Source organism: Tachysurus vachellii, chromosome 9 (genome assembly GCF_030014155.1).
Source record: "Tachysurus vachellii isolate PV-2020 chromosome 9, HZAU_Pvac_v1, whole genome shotgun sequence".
In the NCBI taxonomy this organism is placed as follows: domain Eukaryota; kingdom Metazoa; phylum Chordata; class Actinopteri; order Siluriformes; family Bagridae; genus Tachysurus; species Tachysurus vachellii.
The window spans coordinates 2566765-2581764 of NC_083468.1; the positions used below are offsets into that span (position 1 = coordinate 2566765).

At 36.2% G+C, this 15000-nt stretch overlaps 1 protein-coding gene across 2 annotated transcripts in view; it reads left to right on the plus strand.

The window, feature by feature from the left end:
- Positions 1-4610, plus strand: part of irf8 (interferon regulatory factor 8) — a 7563-nt gene extending 2953 nt beyond the window's left edge. For both annotated transcript variants that reach the window (XM_060878821.1, XM_060878822.1), the window contains exons 5-9: positions 393-501; positions 943-990; positions 2573-2950; positions 3027-3142; positions 4150-4610. In XM_060878821.1, coding sequence (XP_060734804.1) covers positions 393-501; positions 943-990; positions 2573-2950; positions 3027-3142; positions 4150-4338 — 840 coding nt within the window. In that variant the 3' untranslated portion in view covers positions 4339-4610. The remainder of the gene's footprint in view (positions 1-392; positions 502-942; positions 991-2572; positions 2951-3026; positions 3143-4149) is intronic.
- Positions 4611-15000: the final 10390 nt, after the last annotated feature.

A 15000-nucleotide genomic window follows, 5' to 3' on the forward strand; every position in this document is an offset into this window, starting at 1 on the left:
ACAGACAAAAAAAAAACAGAATCACAAGACTTATCACATTCATTCTATTTATTTTATATTTTTTTATATATTTTCTCTATTTTATTGTTTTATATCTCAAAATCCAAAAAACCTAAACCAATCCATTAAAAAATGTAATTGTTGGCAAATTGCTGTCCTTCAAAAGGAAATAAACATTTCAGGATGTGGTGTTGTAGAACAATAATCACCTCTAGTGTATTAACAAGAGATCTTCATCTTTAGCTAACCATCTGTGCTATTGTTGATTATTTTCCTGAAACAGCACACCTCCAGGTGTGTTATTCATTTCATTAACCCACATCACCGGGCTACAATCTTACTGAAAGTGACACTGAAATGATCTGCAATGCTACTTATTTTAATCTGTGCAGGCATCTAATGACGAATACACAGGCATTATCAAGAGAAGCCATTCTCCTCTGGAGGAGGACTGCAACGTTCAGTCGCCTCAGGAGGTCTGGCAGCACAGTTCTCCTAACGGTACGGCACCAAACACACATCCATTCTGTGTGAAGTGAAAAAAAGAAAGTATCGTCACCTCTTAATCACAGAGTTCTTTGCTTTTTTTTAGTAATTTATTTTCTATGCATGTGCTGTAGTATAATAGCCGTGTTTTCTCCACTTTTTTATGTTCTGAAATAAACTGACTGTGTGAAACTGACGTGTGCTGTATGTTCGCTGCAGCACATGTGAGCTGAAGAAGCATTTGTGCTTATTTTCAATTTTGCATGCTGAGGACGACAGATTTCCTAATTTCCTAATAAAGCTGCTGACTTTGCATTCAGGATCCCATGAGTATTAACTCTGCTGGGCCGCGTTTAGACGAACGATTCACAATCCGTGTTAAGGGTCAGCTTGGTTGTGACTTTTGCACTCGTTGCATTTTAAAAAGGATAATAACGTTTATTTTCTCTCTCTCAGGTCTTCCGATTCATCTGGAAGCATCACCTATAAACTCATTTAACGCTGGTACGTAGTTCTGCTTTCTCTCTGTCTGTCCTGTAAAAAGAAAAAGAAAAAGATCAACACACTACAATCTTATCTCACACACACACACACACACACACACACACACACACACACACACACACACACACACACACACACATTTGCGTTTATTTCCTCGAAGTCTGATTATACTTTTTTAATATTTATGAGATTTTCTTCCCAAATTATCTTACTATATTCTCAGAAATTATTAAATTTGAGAAATAAAACACACATAACACACAAAACAAACCAAAACACACAAAATACCACTATACATACATATTTTTATTTTGAATTTTTTTAGAATAAAAAAAAATTAATTTCTATTTTAAAAATAGAAATAATTTTTTTTAATTCTAAAAAAAAATTCAAAATAAAAATATGTATGTATAGTGGTATTTATTATTATTATTATTATTATTATTATTATTATTATTATTATTATTATTAGCAGTAGTAGTATTATTATTAACATTAATATTAATATTAATATTAATATTATTGTATGTACCATCAAGTTTGTTTAAAGATGCATCCATCAAAAGGTTCTTTAGAAAAGAAACAAATCCTTATTTTATGGTAGAATAAAAAATAAATAAAATAAAACCATGTTTTGGAAATGATCCATGAATGAAAACAGGCTTTAACAGATTAAAGGTTCAAAAGTTTTATGCTTGGAGCTTGGAGTCTTTTTGTAAACCCCTCTGTGGTAAAGTTTGACACACAGGAAAAGCGGAAAAATTTTATCATTATCACGTGAGTAAAATTTAAAGGACAGCAGGTTTGAAGTGTTTCTCATGAAGTTCTCAGTTATTTAGTCGAACCTTACAGGTTACTGTTTCTTGATTGAGGTACGCTATAAAACACGATTCTACAAGGGTCTTAAAAATTATTTCTCATTCTGAAAAGCTTCAGTGTTAGAACATTAGAAAACTCGGACTGTTTACCATCTGAAGAACCCAAGAAGAGCCTGTGGTCTGAGTGCAGAATTAAAAAATGTTGTAGGAACATTGGAGCAATGTTGACAACGTTTCACAGAACAATTTTAGTTCGACTGGGTTTTATTTTTAAAAGAGAGAAAAGTTTCTCCCTCTGTGATGATTTTTAAAATGAAACTCCACTGTATACAAAATAAAGGTTCCAGGAAGAACCAAAAAGGCTTTCTATAGAAAAACTATTTTTAGTTCCCCAAAAAACCTTTCAGTAAATGATTCTTACAAGAACTCCTTTTTTTCTTACTGCCATGAAGAATATTTTTTTTAGCCTGAAGAACCTTTTTTCCACTGCAAAGAACCTTTTGTGTAACTGTTCCGTGGATGTTAATGTTCTTCATAGAACCAACCACCCTAAATACAACGAACTATTTAAGAACCGTTCTTTTTAAGGATGTCTTGTAAAAAACAGGTTCTTCAAGGGCTTTCATGGTGTTAGAACAATACGAAGGGTCTCAAGGTTCCGTTGTTGTAACTAATAGAAACAAACACAGACTCATTGAAGAACCCTATTAAAGTTTTGCATTGATAATAAAATATCTTCTCTCTCTCCCTGTGCATGTGTCCAGGTTTTGCACAGATGATGATCTGTTTCTATTATGGAGGAAAGCCCATGGGCCACACGGTGACCAATCACAGCGATGGCTGTCGGATCTCACCCTGCCAGCCTCCCGCGCTGCTGTACGGCTCTGACAGCCTGCAGACCGTACGCTTCCCGTCCGTGGAACTCATCGAGAACGAGCGCCAGCGTTATGTCACCCGCAAGCTGTTCGGGCACCTGGAGCGCGGCGTTCTGCTGCGCGCCAACCGTGAGGGCATCTTCATCAAACGCCTGTGTCAGAGCCGAGTGTTCTGGAGTGGCCAGGACTCCCAGTACGGCTCTGGTGTCAGCAAACTGGAGAGAGACGCCGTAGTCAAGATCTTTGACAGCAACAGGTTTTTGCATGGTGAGAACACGGTTCATTTCAGACAAGTTTCCTCAGTGTGTGTGTGTGTGTTTAATCGAGGCTGTGTGTCCTTCAGCACTGCAGATGTATCAGGATAATCAGTACCCGGCTCCGGACACCACGGTTTCGCTCTGTTTTGGAGAAGAGTTTGCCGACTTCAGCACTGCGAAGAACAAGCTAATCATTGTGCAGGTAAATATCTAAAAATCATAGTCAGAAACCTGAGAACTTGTGACAAGCTTACAAACTCATTAATGGTATAGATTCATTTATTCGTATGGTTCCGTAATAGATACAAAAATATTCTTTACATGTTTAAAATCGTGAAGGTTTTTATATCACACCGTGTTCAACTCTCGTCTCGTCTGATTGGTCAGGAAGGATACGTCGCTTCGTGCAGCTCTTATATGAACGCGCTTGTTTTAATACGTTATCGTTTCTATGGTAACAGTATATAAGTTGATCTGACATGAAACCTAAATAAAGGTGCCATATTATTAATACAGTGCAACTTTATCCAGCATCAAATGTAGCCACAAATGGATAAAAAAAAAAAGTATGTCATCCTTCAATAAGTAAAAGTCCTTTAGCATAAAATTACACTGGTATAAAAGGTTTAAAAGCCTCCAGGACGTGCTGATGCAGGGAAATTCTGGGTCATTGATTGTTTTGCAACTTACTTCTTAGTTTCTATTTCTGTTTTTCTCTACAGTACTAGAGGTGATGTGTATATATATGGAAAAGTTCCATTTTTTTCCACACAGATGTTTGTATCCTCAGAGTAAATGTTGATATCGAACCCATTTCTGTTCTCTGAGATGCTCCGAGTGTTTGTTCATCTAAAAAGCAGCTCAGATTTATCTTCAACACTAAAATTCAGTGTAAGATCATCAACAGAGGGAAAAACACACGTCTAAAACACACTGAAAGAACAACAGAGTCCTGACTCACTTTAGATCAGACTCACAGACACAACATCAGACGTTTCTTTACACTGATTAAAAAGTCCCATAAGTACATTTCCACTCCTCTGGTGGAATTACATCCTTTTACATCATTAACGTTACTTTTCTCAATATTATTCAGTGCTTCTTTAAAATTATAGCCCTGAACCCAAATATATAAAGGATTCATATTTGATTGTGTAAATATCCCAAGATCCTAAAGCTCCTTGTTGTTGTTGTTGTTTTTGTGAACAGATCACGTCTGTGAAATGTCAGCAGCTGCTGGACACAGTGACAGCTCACCGAGCTCAGTACAGTAGCAACCTGGAGATCTCAGACGAGCTTCCCGGAGATCAGATGGCTCGCATTTATCAGGATATTTGCAACTATTCTGTTCCTCCGAGACCCCCATGCTACAGAGACAACCTTCCCATTATCGCCTGAATGCAAAGCTGAATCCAAATCCAGCTCAGATCCAGAAATGGCTGGAAAAAAAAACACTTGAAAGAATTATCAGAGAATTATTAAATCTCTATGTAGCATAATGCTTGCTCAAGAAATCCCATTAAGAACATCATCTCAGGGAAAAATATTTTCTTTATAAAATGTATTTTGGGTGCTTTTTGTGGCATTTTCTTGACCTTATTAGTAGATAGGTTTTACTATCTTCAGCTTTTTGTATTGTAGCTTTTGAAATAAAAGTTTTTTAATCATTATGCATTCAGCGAATTATTTAAAAAAAAAAAAAGGTGTAGAAAAACACCAAAAACAAAACTGCTACTAACACTGACAATCAATCAATCAATCAATCAATCAATCAATCAATCAATCAATCAATCTCTCTTGCATTAGATTAAGAATAAACATTGTAGAAATATTTATGCAACAATATATTTTACCATTTTGTGCATATGATAAAAAAATATATATTTCTAGAGTTTATTGAAGAGTTTCTAATATGTCAGCTGTAAAGTGAGAAAATGCATTAAATATAACTCTAAAGTGCTGAATGAACTCTATAAAGATGTTCTAGTATTATTAATAATCCTGATAACGCTGTAGAATGTAACTTCCCCCACAGGTTCCTTACATGTTCTCCCCATCGATTTCATTCCAATTCTCCGCTTCCCTCACGCTTCCCAAACACATGCTTGTGGCTGGATTGACTCGGCTAAACGAGCCCTAGGTGTGTGTGTGTGTGTGTGTGCGTGTGTGTTCAGCAGGATGAAAACACACTGAAATACAAACAGATATAAATAATAATTCATTGAGAGTGACTCAGTGACTCAAAAGAGAAGAAACAGAGTCTCTGGCTTCCCTGGGACAGAGATAAGAGTGAAAGAAGGAAGAGAAGGAGACTCCCTGGATAGAGAATGTGATCCCTGATGATGACACACTGTAGATCCCCATTTCACTTTCTCTCTGCTCTTGTGACACGACACTGGCCAAGGCAGCAAGCCAGGAAAACCCATGATGATGGATATTATATTACACTACACTATACTATGCTACACTACTACACTGCACTGCACTGTACTGTACTATGCTATACTACACTTATACTATACTATCAACTTTAAATTAGGAAATGTGGCATAATGCACAGTACAACATTATTTGTCATTCACTTCTCTGGATATTAAATATGCTTATAAATTCCATACACACACACAGGCACACACACAGGCACACACACACACACAAACACACACACACACTTACAATCTGTTCCTCTTACATCCTTCGTGCAGCTCTGATGACCAGGCCAGAGGTTATTTTAACAGACAGTTATGCAGGGGCAAATATTTTTATAGTCCTTTGTTGAACTTCTCTGAAATTGAACAGAAGGGGTTTTACGTTCACTCACTAGCCACATACGCCATTTTAAACACTGAAATCACACTTAAAAATTTTACCTTTAGAATTTATTACTTTACATTTGATCATCAGCTACAATCGGACACAAGCTCCGCCTAATTCTCCATCCTTGTAGTCTATTATATTACAACCATAGCCCGTTACTGTTAAATTATATATAAATATTTTTCAAATGTCTACACAGCTAATCTAAAAATCACTCTGTTTTCTATTATGCTAACTGAGCTATTGTGAATTAAACCTCCATTATGCACACTATACACTACAGAAAGATAACATTAGCTGTCTCGCTAGCTTAGCCAAGTGCTGTTGTGGCTGCTGCTTCCTGCTTGTTTGCTAGCATGTTTGCTAAGTTATACACAATTCTAGCTAGATATTGAGCAATCTACAAAACACAAAATCACTCCTGAACTTTGAAGTGATTTAATACGAAGCTTTCATTCAGTAGCTCAAAGTCTGTAGGTCTAGCTAGCTAACCATTTAGCTAGCTAAAGGTTTAGCTATGTGTGGATCTCTCTAAAGGTTTTGGCTCGCATTTTCACTCATATGTCCACAATATAGTGTGTATTTAAAAAAAGGAAGACTTGATTTGTGTAATGCCGGCTTGATGTGAGTTTGTGAAGACATTTTAAAATCTGTGAGTCAGTAAAGTGGTCAGATGTGGTGTCTCCTGGGTTCTGCGTCTTCCCTCTGGTGCAGTTATCCTGACCAATTGATGTTAAATCTGCTCTTAAATTATAAATCATATCATAGTTATATTATCATAGCACATTAGATACAATTTAAAACCGTATAGTATAACGGTGGGGGGCACGGTGGCTTAGTGGTTAGCACGTTCGCCTCACACCTCCAGGGTTGGGGGTTCGATTCCCGCCTCCGCCTTGTGTGTGTGGAGTTTGCATGTTCTCCCCGTGCCTCGGGGGTTTCCTCCGGGTACTCCGGTTTCCTACCCAGGTCCAAAGACATGCATGGTAGGTTGATTGGCATCTCTGGAAAATTGTCCGTAGTGTGTGATTGCGTGAGTGAATGAGAGTGTGTGTGTGTGCCCTGTGATGGGTTGGCACTCCGTCCAGGGTGTATCCTACCTTGATGCCTGATGACGCCTGAGATAGGCACAGGCTCCCCGTTACCCGAGGTAGTTCGGATAAGCGGTAGAAGATGAATGAATGAATGAATGGTATAACGGTAAAAAATAAATGTAGCCCTAAAATCCCACAATGCACTGGGTTAACATTTAACTATGGAACTAATAATATACTATTAGGGCACTAATAACATTTCAGCTGGTGTTTTAGATGGAACATGAAGCTGCAAAGAATTGACACAAGAACATGAGATTTTTTCTGAACTGGTAAATAAAATCACATCAGATCACAACCCTTGGGAAAATTCTGCTCCTCATGTTGACATCAATTCCCCACCCTATCAAGGGGTGACAGAATGACCCATAGGACAGTGTTGAAGATTCCCTCAAGTTGACAAGAGTGTATTGAAAATGGGGAGATTTTCCAGAAGGTTCTTTTAAAAAAAAAATAAAAAAAATCAGCACTGGCTTGAATGGAATCTTCCAATACTTTTGAAACATATTTTTTATTCTACATTCTACAACTTTCAAGATATATTACACACACACACATTTGTACCCATAGACATTTAGTTTTGCAAATGAATACTAAAAAGTCTGAAAGAAGGAGAAGAAGAAGAGAACTGAGGATTGTGGGATTGAAAGCACGTGAGGTATTTCTTGCAAACCGTTGCATTGTTTACCATCCGAAACCGATTCAGCAAAACCGACACGTGGCTACGTCAACCGAGGCTATTCACAAAATGTCAACGGAGGATCTGTTAGTGCTTACTCCTCTTATTAGTCACGAAAAATCAAACACATCTGGAGAAATAAATCATCTATTTGTCCTGTGCTTTCCTTCGTTTGGTTTTTGCGGTGTGCATCGTTAGCATCGCAGCACAATGCTGATGCTAGTGTTTCAGTGAGAACTCTGCAAAGCTCTTCTGCTGCATCAGCAAAAAAATTCGCCAGAATTAAGTAGACGTGAATCCCCGCCTCGGATTTCATCACAGTCACCACAGCTGGTTGATGCGCGCTGTCTGACCACTCATTGTCTTTTCCTTGAAACGTGTGTAGCTGCAGTAACCGAAAAGAGGATCTGCTTTCAAATTATTTCTAACCATAAAATCTAAAGAGGATCTAAAAATCTCACTGGATGTTCTTGGAAAAATGAAGTTTAACAGAATCTCATACAGTTTACATTTTAATCGAAGTGCTTGCAGCAAATATATACTGTATGAGCAAAAGTATGTGCACCCCATAACCATCATATCACAACCCAATCACAGTGTTGATCTTCTATAATGTTGAAATAATATAATGTCTTTATACACTATAGCATCACACTTTCCCTTCACTGGTCTTCCCTAAGATTCTTAAGCACTGTTCCAGCACGACAAGGACCCTGTGCAAAAAGTAACGTGAGCTCCATGTATTCATGTTGTGGAGGATCAGGTTTGATTGAGTGCCAGAACTTGAGTGTTCAGACTCTGACTCAACCCCACTGACTCGACACCTTTGACCTGGAAACTGGAGTCTCCTCAACATCCCAAGGTCAGTGTCTGATCCCCTGAAGGCTCTTGTAGGTGAATAAACACAAATGTCCTGATTTGAAAAAGCACAGAGAGGAAAATAAATGTGCAATGAGACATTTAACAAGGACATAAAGCTGTCACGTGATGGTCAGGGGTGCACATTCTTTTAGCCTTTTTAACCTTTTAGCACATTTTAGTATAGTGTACACTCTGTGCGCTCAATAAGATGTCCTCACTTACAGGAAAATGTGCTATTTTAGTAAGTCAGGAAAGCTTCTCTTCCAGTATGTCACATTTCTGAACATATTTTTGTAGAAGATTTATTGTAGATTTCTCAAAGATGAAAAAAAGAACCACAAAACACGCAGTAAAGAGGAATGACTCCAATACAAAAGTGAAATTTTAGTGAAATCCAAAACATTTTGAAACTGTAAAAAGTTGCTTTCAGTATCTGTATTAGATAAAAAACACACAAGTGTTGTCAGTTAACAAAGAAATATATCTAATTGTCGTTCCTTCTTTAAATAAAGGTTTTTATTTTCCGATTCTACAATGTCTGCACTTTGTCACAGTCAGAGGTAAAGTTGAATATTCTGCCATGGGGAAGGGTGGAGGTCACATTTTCTCAGAAGCAAGCAATATATATACTGTATTTTGTCTTAATACCTTCAAAAAAGCTGATATTTTGAAAGTAATAACGGGAACTAAAAAAAATTAACTCATTGGCAAACTGCTGTCGTTAAAAAGGGACTTCAGGGTGGGAATAGCAACACTTGATCATAACACATCCTATATGACAGATGCAGTATACATCGAATGAAATGGATTAAAAATAAGCACATAATATGAAATTTTAGGACTTTTTAATTGCTGTCTCAAAAAAAAAAAAAAAAAAGAAGTAAAAAACAAATAGTAATAATAAATAAATAAATAAATAAATGTCAAGGAATACATGGTTTAAGAACTCCTGTAAAACGTATGATGTCACATGTTGCTGCCTCACAGCTCCAGTCTGATCCTGAGCTCAGGTTATTGTAAACAAGGAGTTTCTCTGTCTTCTTCTCAAGTGCATGTGGGTTCCTCTGGGTTCTGCTGTTTTCTCCAAAGCATGCAAATGGTCTAAAATGGTCCAAAGATCTCCTGGTGCCAAAAAGGCTCTTTGTTATCACTATAAAGGGTAAAGTAAAGGGTTCTAAGTAAATGTGGTGCTAAGTAAAGAACCCCAGGGTTCTACACAGAACCCCACTGAACCTTTATTTTTTAGATAAATTGTTTTGTAAATTTCTAGACCAGATGTGTGGACTTATCGGGTCTAGAAATTTAACAGACATTTCTAATAAATGGAAAGTTTTGGTCCCAATCACAGGCAGAATTTAAGCTTTTCTATACAGTTCTTTATTTATTCTTTATTTATTTATTTAATTTGACATGACCTGACTTAATTTTCTGTATAAAACAATTATATAATTCAGTTTTCAAAAGAAACCTATAATATATTTATATATATATATATATATATATATATATATATATATATATATATATATATATATATATATATATATATATATATATATTATAGGTTTCTTTTGTTCTAAAATTACAAACACACACACACACACACACACACACACACACACACACATATATATATATATATATATATATATATATATATATATATATATATATATATATATATATGTGTGTGTGTGTGTGTGTGTTTGTGATTTTAGATTCTTTATAAAATCAGAGGGTCACATCAGGAACTGGGCCTGGAGTCCTCTGGGAAAACAAATGTGTGAATTGTGCAATGAGTGTGGGGATCTTCAGGGTCCCTGGGGAGATTGTGTGTGTGTGTGTGTGTGTGTGTGTGTGTGTGTGTGTGCGTGTGTGTTTGAGTAAGTGTTAAGAGAGGGGAACTGTAAGAATGCTGGAGAACTGTGTGTGTGGTGCCGCAGGTGTAGAGTGTGTGAGGGGGCTGCCCACAAACACCTGACCACACCTCCTTACTGACCAGAGCCACTGACACATTTCCTCAAATCAGTATCAGTTCATTCGAAACCTGCTCCAAAAAACCCTGATACCCAATTTAGTATGGTGAAGACCGGGAGTGGCCGTGCATCTATAACAGGTCACATGAGCCATGTGGTGGAGGACGGAGGCACTGGGGCTTTCACTATCTATCTATCTATCTATCTATCTATCTATCTATCTATCTATCTATCTATCTATCTATCTATCTATTTAACTCTCTGTCTATCTATCTATCTATCTATCTATCTATCTATCTATCTATCTATCTATCTATCTATCTATCTATCTATCTATCTAACTCTCTATCTATCTATCTATCTATCTATCTATCTATCTATCTATCTATCTATCTATCTAACTCTATCTATCTATCTATCTATCTATCTATCTATCTATCTATCTATCTATCTATCTATAGATAGATAGAATGGATGGAAGATTGCTTGGTTGGTTTCTTTCTTTCTTTCTTTCTTCTTTCTTTCTTTCTTTCTTTCTTTCTTTCTTTCTTTCTTGGATTTTTATTTGTTTGTATAAATTCAGGTTCTAACAGTTCCTCACTTCAGCGACATCGCTCCAGTTCATAATCATATTGAGCAGGTTCATATGATACTGGGCAGGACCCAGTTTACTTTCAGTCAGGTGTAGTGACTGAGCTGATACTGAGATTATCAGTTCATTTTTCCACTTTTCATCTGTCCAGTTTGAGTGAGTTTGCTTCTAATATAATGTCAGTTTATTTGTTTTTTTCTTGAGAAGCCTGTCATGTTGTAGCTCTACGTCTGTTGTGTGTTCTGAAATGCTTTTCAGCTAAAGAGTGATTATATGACTTAAACTGAACCCAGTTTGTCTGTTCTTATAACACTTCTCTGTTCAACTACTAGTGTTCACTGGATGTTTTTTGTATTTTTGCACCACTCTGGGTCAAAACCTACAAAACAAAACAAAAAAAAACAAAAAAAAACAAAAACAAACAAAACAAAAAAAAAAAAAATAATATATATATATATGTGGTGTAAGAAAAATAAAACACACACGCTGCATTAATTCTGTCAGTAATGGTTGTATAGTGCACAAACTTTTTCTACATACAATGTGTATGTATGATTACAGGATTCCTGCAGCTCGAGCTTTAACTTTAAAGAAGAACTTGTCTTGTACTTTTTCCAGATCTTTGTAACAAAGTCATATGATCTTTATGATGCAATTGAAGAACATTTTTCTTCCCCAATGCTAAAGTGCTGCAAAAAACCTGAGGGTTTCTAAATGTGAAGTGAACATGTAAAATTATGGATCCGTCCTCATTCCAATATGAGTCCGGTCTGGGTGCAAATATAAACAGACAAAAAACATGCAGCATAATATTTAAAATTGTGTTAGAAGAGGAATAAAACTCTCGCAAATAAACAGCTTCGTCACTTTTATTCAACTCCCTCGACACACACAGTGATTTATTCCTGATATATTGTGGATATCAGACCGAATCAATAGATAGACTGACGTTCAAATGAGCAAAACAGTGATGCCTAATGTTGCATAGAATTAGCAAAATATATATTTTGTTTTTTTGTTTTGTTTTTATTTCACTTAATACTACTGACCTTATATGACTGACGTCATACCTGATTGAGATCAATTTAAGGCTGTTCTTCGAGGCTATAGTTCAAGTCTTACCGCAAAATTTATCTATCATTTACTTGAGCAAATAATTTCAACACTTTTAATACTTCTGATAAGTTGTATTGGTCTCAGAAATGAAATCATATCTATTTTTTTTTGAGAATTACCAAATAATACATTTAGCAAAATATATTCAAAAAAATGTTAGGTTAGAAAGGGGACCACTGAGATGCAGACAAAACGAAATCCATCCAATCCTACACACATACACAACTTTTACATCAGCAGCTATTTAGTTATGGAAATTATTTACAATAAAATTCTTGAAGATGAAGGTGTCATCCGTAAAGTGCCGGATTAAAGGGTTAATATATTATTGCTTTTTTAGTTTATTTTATTTTTACATATTGAGTTCCCGTGTAAAATTTTGGTACAAAGCAAAATTTCTGTTGGACTTCATTACATTTGATCCTTGCCAATGTATTCGAGCACACAACAGGAAAAACCTGTGGAGGAAAAAAAATACTTCTCTAAAGAAGAAAAAAGAGGAAGGACAATGCTGACGAGTGAAGATGGGTGTTAGAAAAAGGAGCGACACCATTGTCCACATCACCAGGATTATTTTTCCTATCAAAACATAACAAAACGGTATAAAATTTTAGTTCTTTTTCTTTCTTTATTTTTTAAAGGTTTAATGCATTTTGCATGAAATATGTATATTAAAAAAACATTGTAAGTGTAAAGAGCTTCACACCAAAGAGACATCTTTCTTTAGTTTTTTTTTTTTTTTTTTTTTTTTTTGGTGTCCTAAAAATACAGTATTGCACAACGAACGATTGCATAAAGTTCAACCTCAACATAGGGCTTATTCCAGACGATGAATATAATTATTATAATTACTGAACTATATAATTACGATTATGTCACAAAATGTTTACTTCCTTAACACAAGGGAAAATTCAACCTGCTTTCATGACTTTATTAACAGAACCGGATATGTTTTTTTTTCTTTCTTTCTTTCTTTCTTTCTTTCTTTCTTTCTTTCTTTTTTCTTTCTTTTTTTCTTTTTTTTTAATCCTATGTCTCAGATATATAAATAAATTCATATGACAGTAGGTCATGCTGCTCTGCAGAAAGAAGAGGGCCTGTCCCACACAACCTTTCATATTCTGCTGAAAGCACACAGTGTGGTTTATTCTCAGAGGTCATGCACAGGGGATTTTTGTCACAGGTGACTGGTTGACTATCACACATGATGAAAACGTGTATTTATAGCTCCTTTAGACGTAGGGTGCTGAAAGCTTGCATGCTTCTGTGGTTTCAGAGTTATTAAAGAAGACACAGGTCTGTTTTTAAAGCATGTAGATGTATCCTGGAACAAGATAAAATCAGTTCTGTCCAGGTTTATTATATATACAGTACAATATATATTTATAATATAAATAATATAATAATATATTTTAATGGTTTATTTTTTACAATTACAATTTTTTACAAACAATTATGTTTTTACAATTATGTCTATAATAATAATGATAAATCATTAACATTGTCACAATAATAATAATAATAATAATAATAATAATAATAATAATAATAATAATAATAATAATAATAATAATAAACACTTACTTCAGGAGGGGGCCAAAATATCAAACACAAAGCAATCTGCACGAGAAAGTAAAGCATCTAACTAAAAAAAAAAAAAAAAAAAAAAAAGAGCAATCCTTACAGTAGCAAATCTATTCAATACTACAGGAACAAAAGAAACACAAAAAAGATAGAAAGGAGTGATAGAAGTAAAAAAAAAACTTTATCGTTTTGTTATTTTACAGCACAGTGAAATTCTTTCTTCACTTATCCCCACTATGGAGGTTGGGGTCAGAGAGCAGAGTCAGCTGTGATACAGCACCACTGGAGCAGAGAGGGTTAAGGGCCTTGCTCAAGGGCCCAACAATGGAAGATCTGCAGTGCAAAACCTCAATCCTCTGTTTAACAACCCAGAGGTTTAACTGCTTGAGCCACCACTGACCAGTAACTGATAACATTAGTAAGTAGTGCATTCAACAATCAGATTAGAAACTACTACAACAAGATGAGAAGGACAAAGACAAAGCTCTGGAGAAAGCTCTTTGAAGGAACAGTCATTTTTTTGACCTCTGGCACTTTTCTTCTTGGCTTCATACAGACTCACGCATGAGCCAGCACAGCTGAGGAGCCTGTAAAAAAAAGAACACAGAGACTTGAAAGCAAAAAAACACAATTCTTCTAACAACAGATTCGGTAAGAAAACATCACTAGGCATTCATTCATCTTCTACCGCTTATCTGAACTACCTCAGGTCACGGGGAGCCTGTGCGTATCTCAGGCGTCATCGGGCATCAAGGCAGGATACACCCTGGACGGCATGCCAACCCATCGCAGGGCACACACACACTCATTCACTCACACAATCACACACTACGGACAATTTTCCAGAGATGCCAATCAACCTACCATGCATGTCTTTGGACTGGGGGAGGAAACCGGAGTACCCGGAGGAAACCCCCGAGGCACGGGGAGAACATGCAAACTCCACACACACAAGGTGGAGGCGGGAATCGAACCCCCAACCCTGGAGGTGTGAGGCGAACGTGCTAACCACTAAGCCACCGTGACCCCCATCACTAGGCATAACAAATGTAAATTAAATCAGTATATGGTGTAATTCTTTGGCATTTAACACTCTTACACAAAGTTCAGGATTTAGGATCAGAGTCATGTGTATGATTAATTATTTACACCAAGCAGATGCTAATGATCATCAATTTCATGTAAGTTGATATACAGTATATGTGTCTGAGTGTGACGACGGCGAGGAAAAATGTCATGAGACGAGACCATGAGATGAAGCAGACTCAAAAATGAGTTCAGCGTGAACAGATTGGGAGTTAAAGTGTCCCTGGTGTGTCTTTATGATTACATCAGGTACAA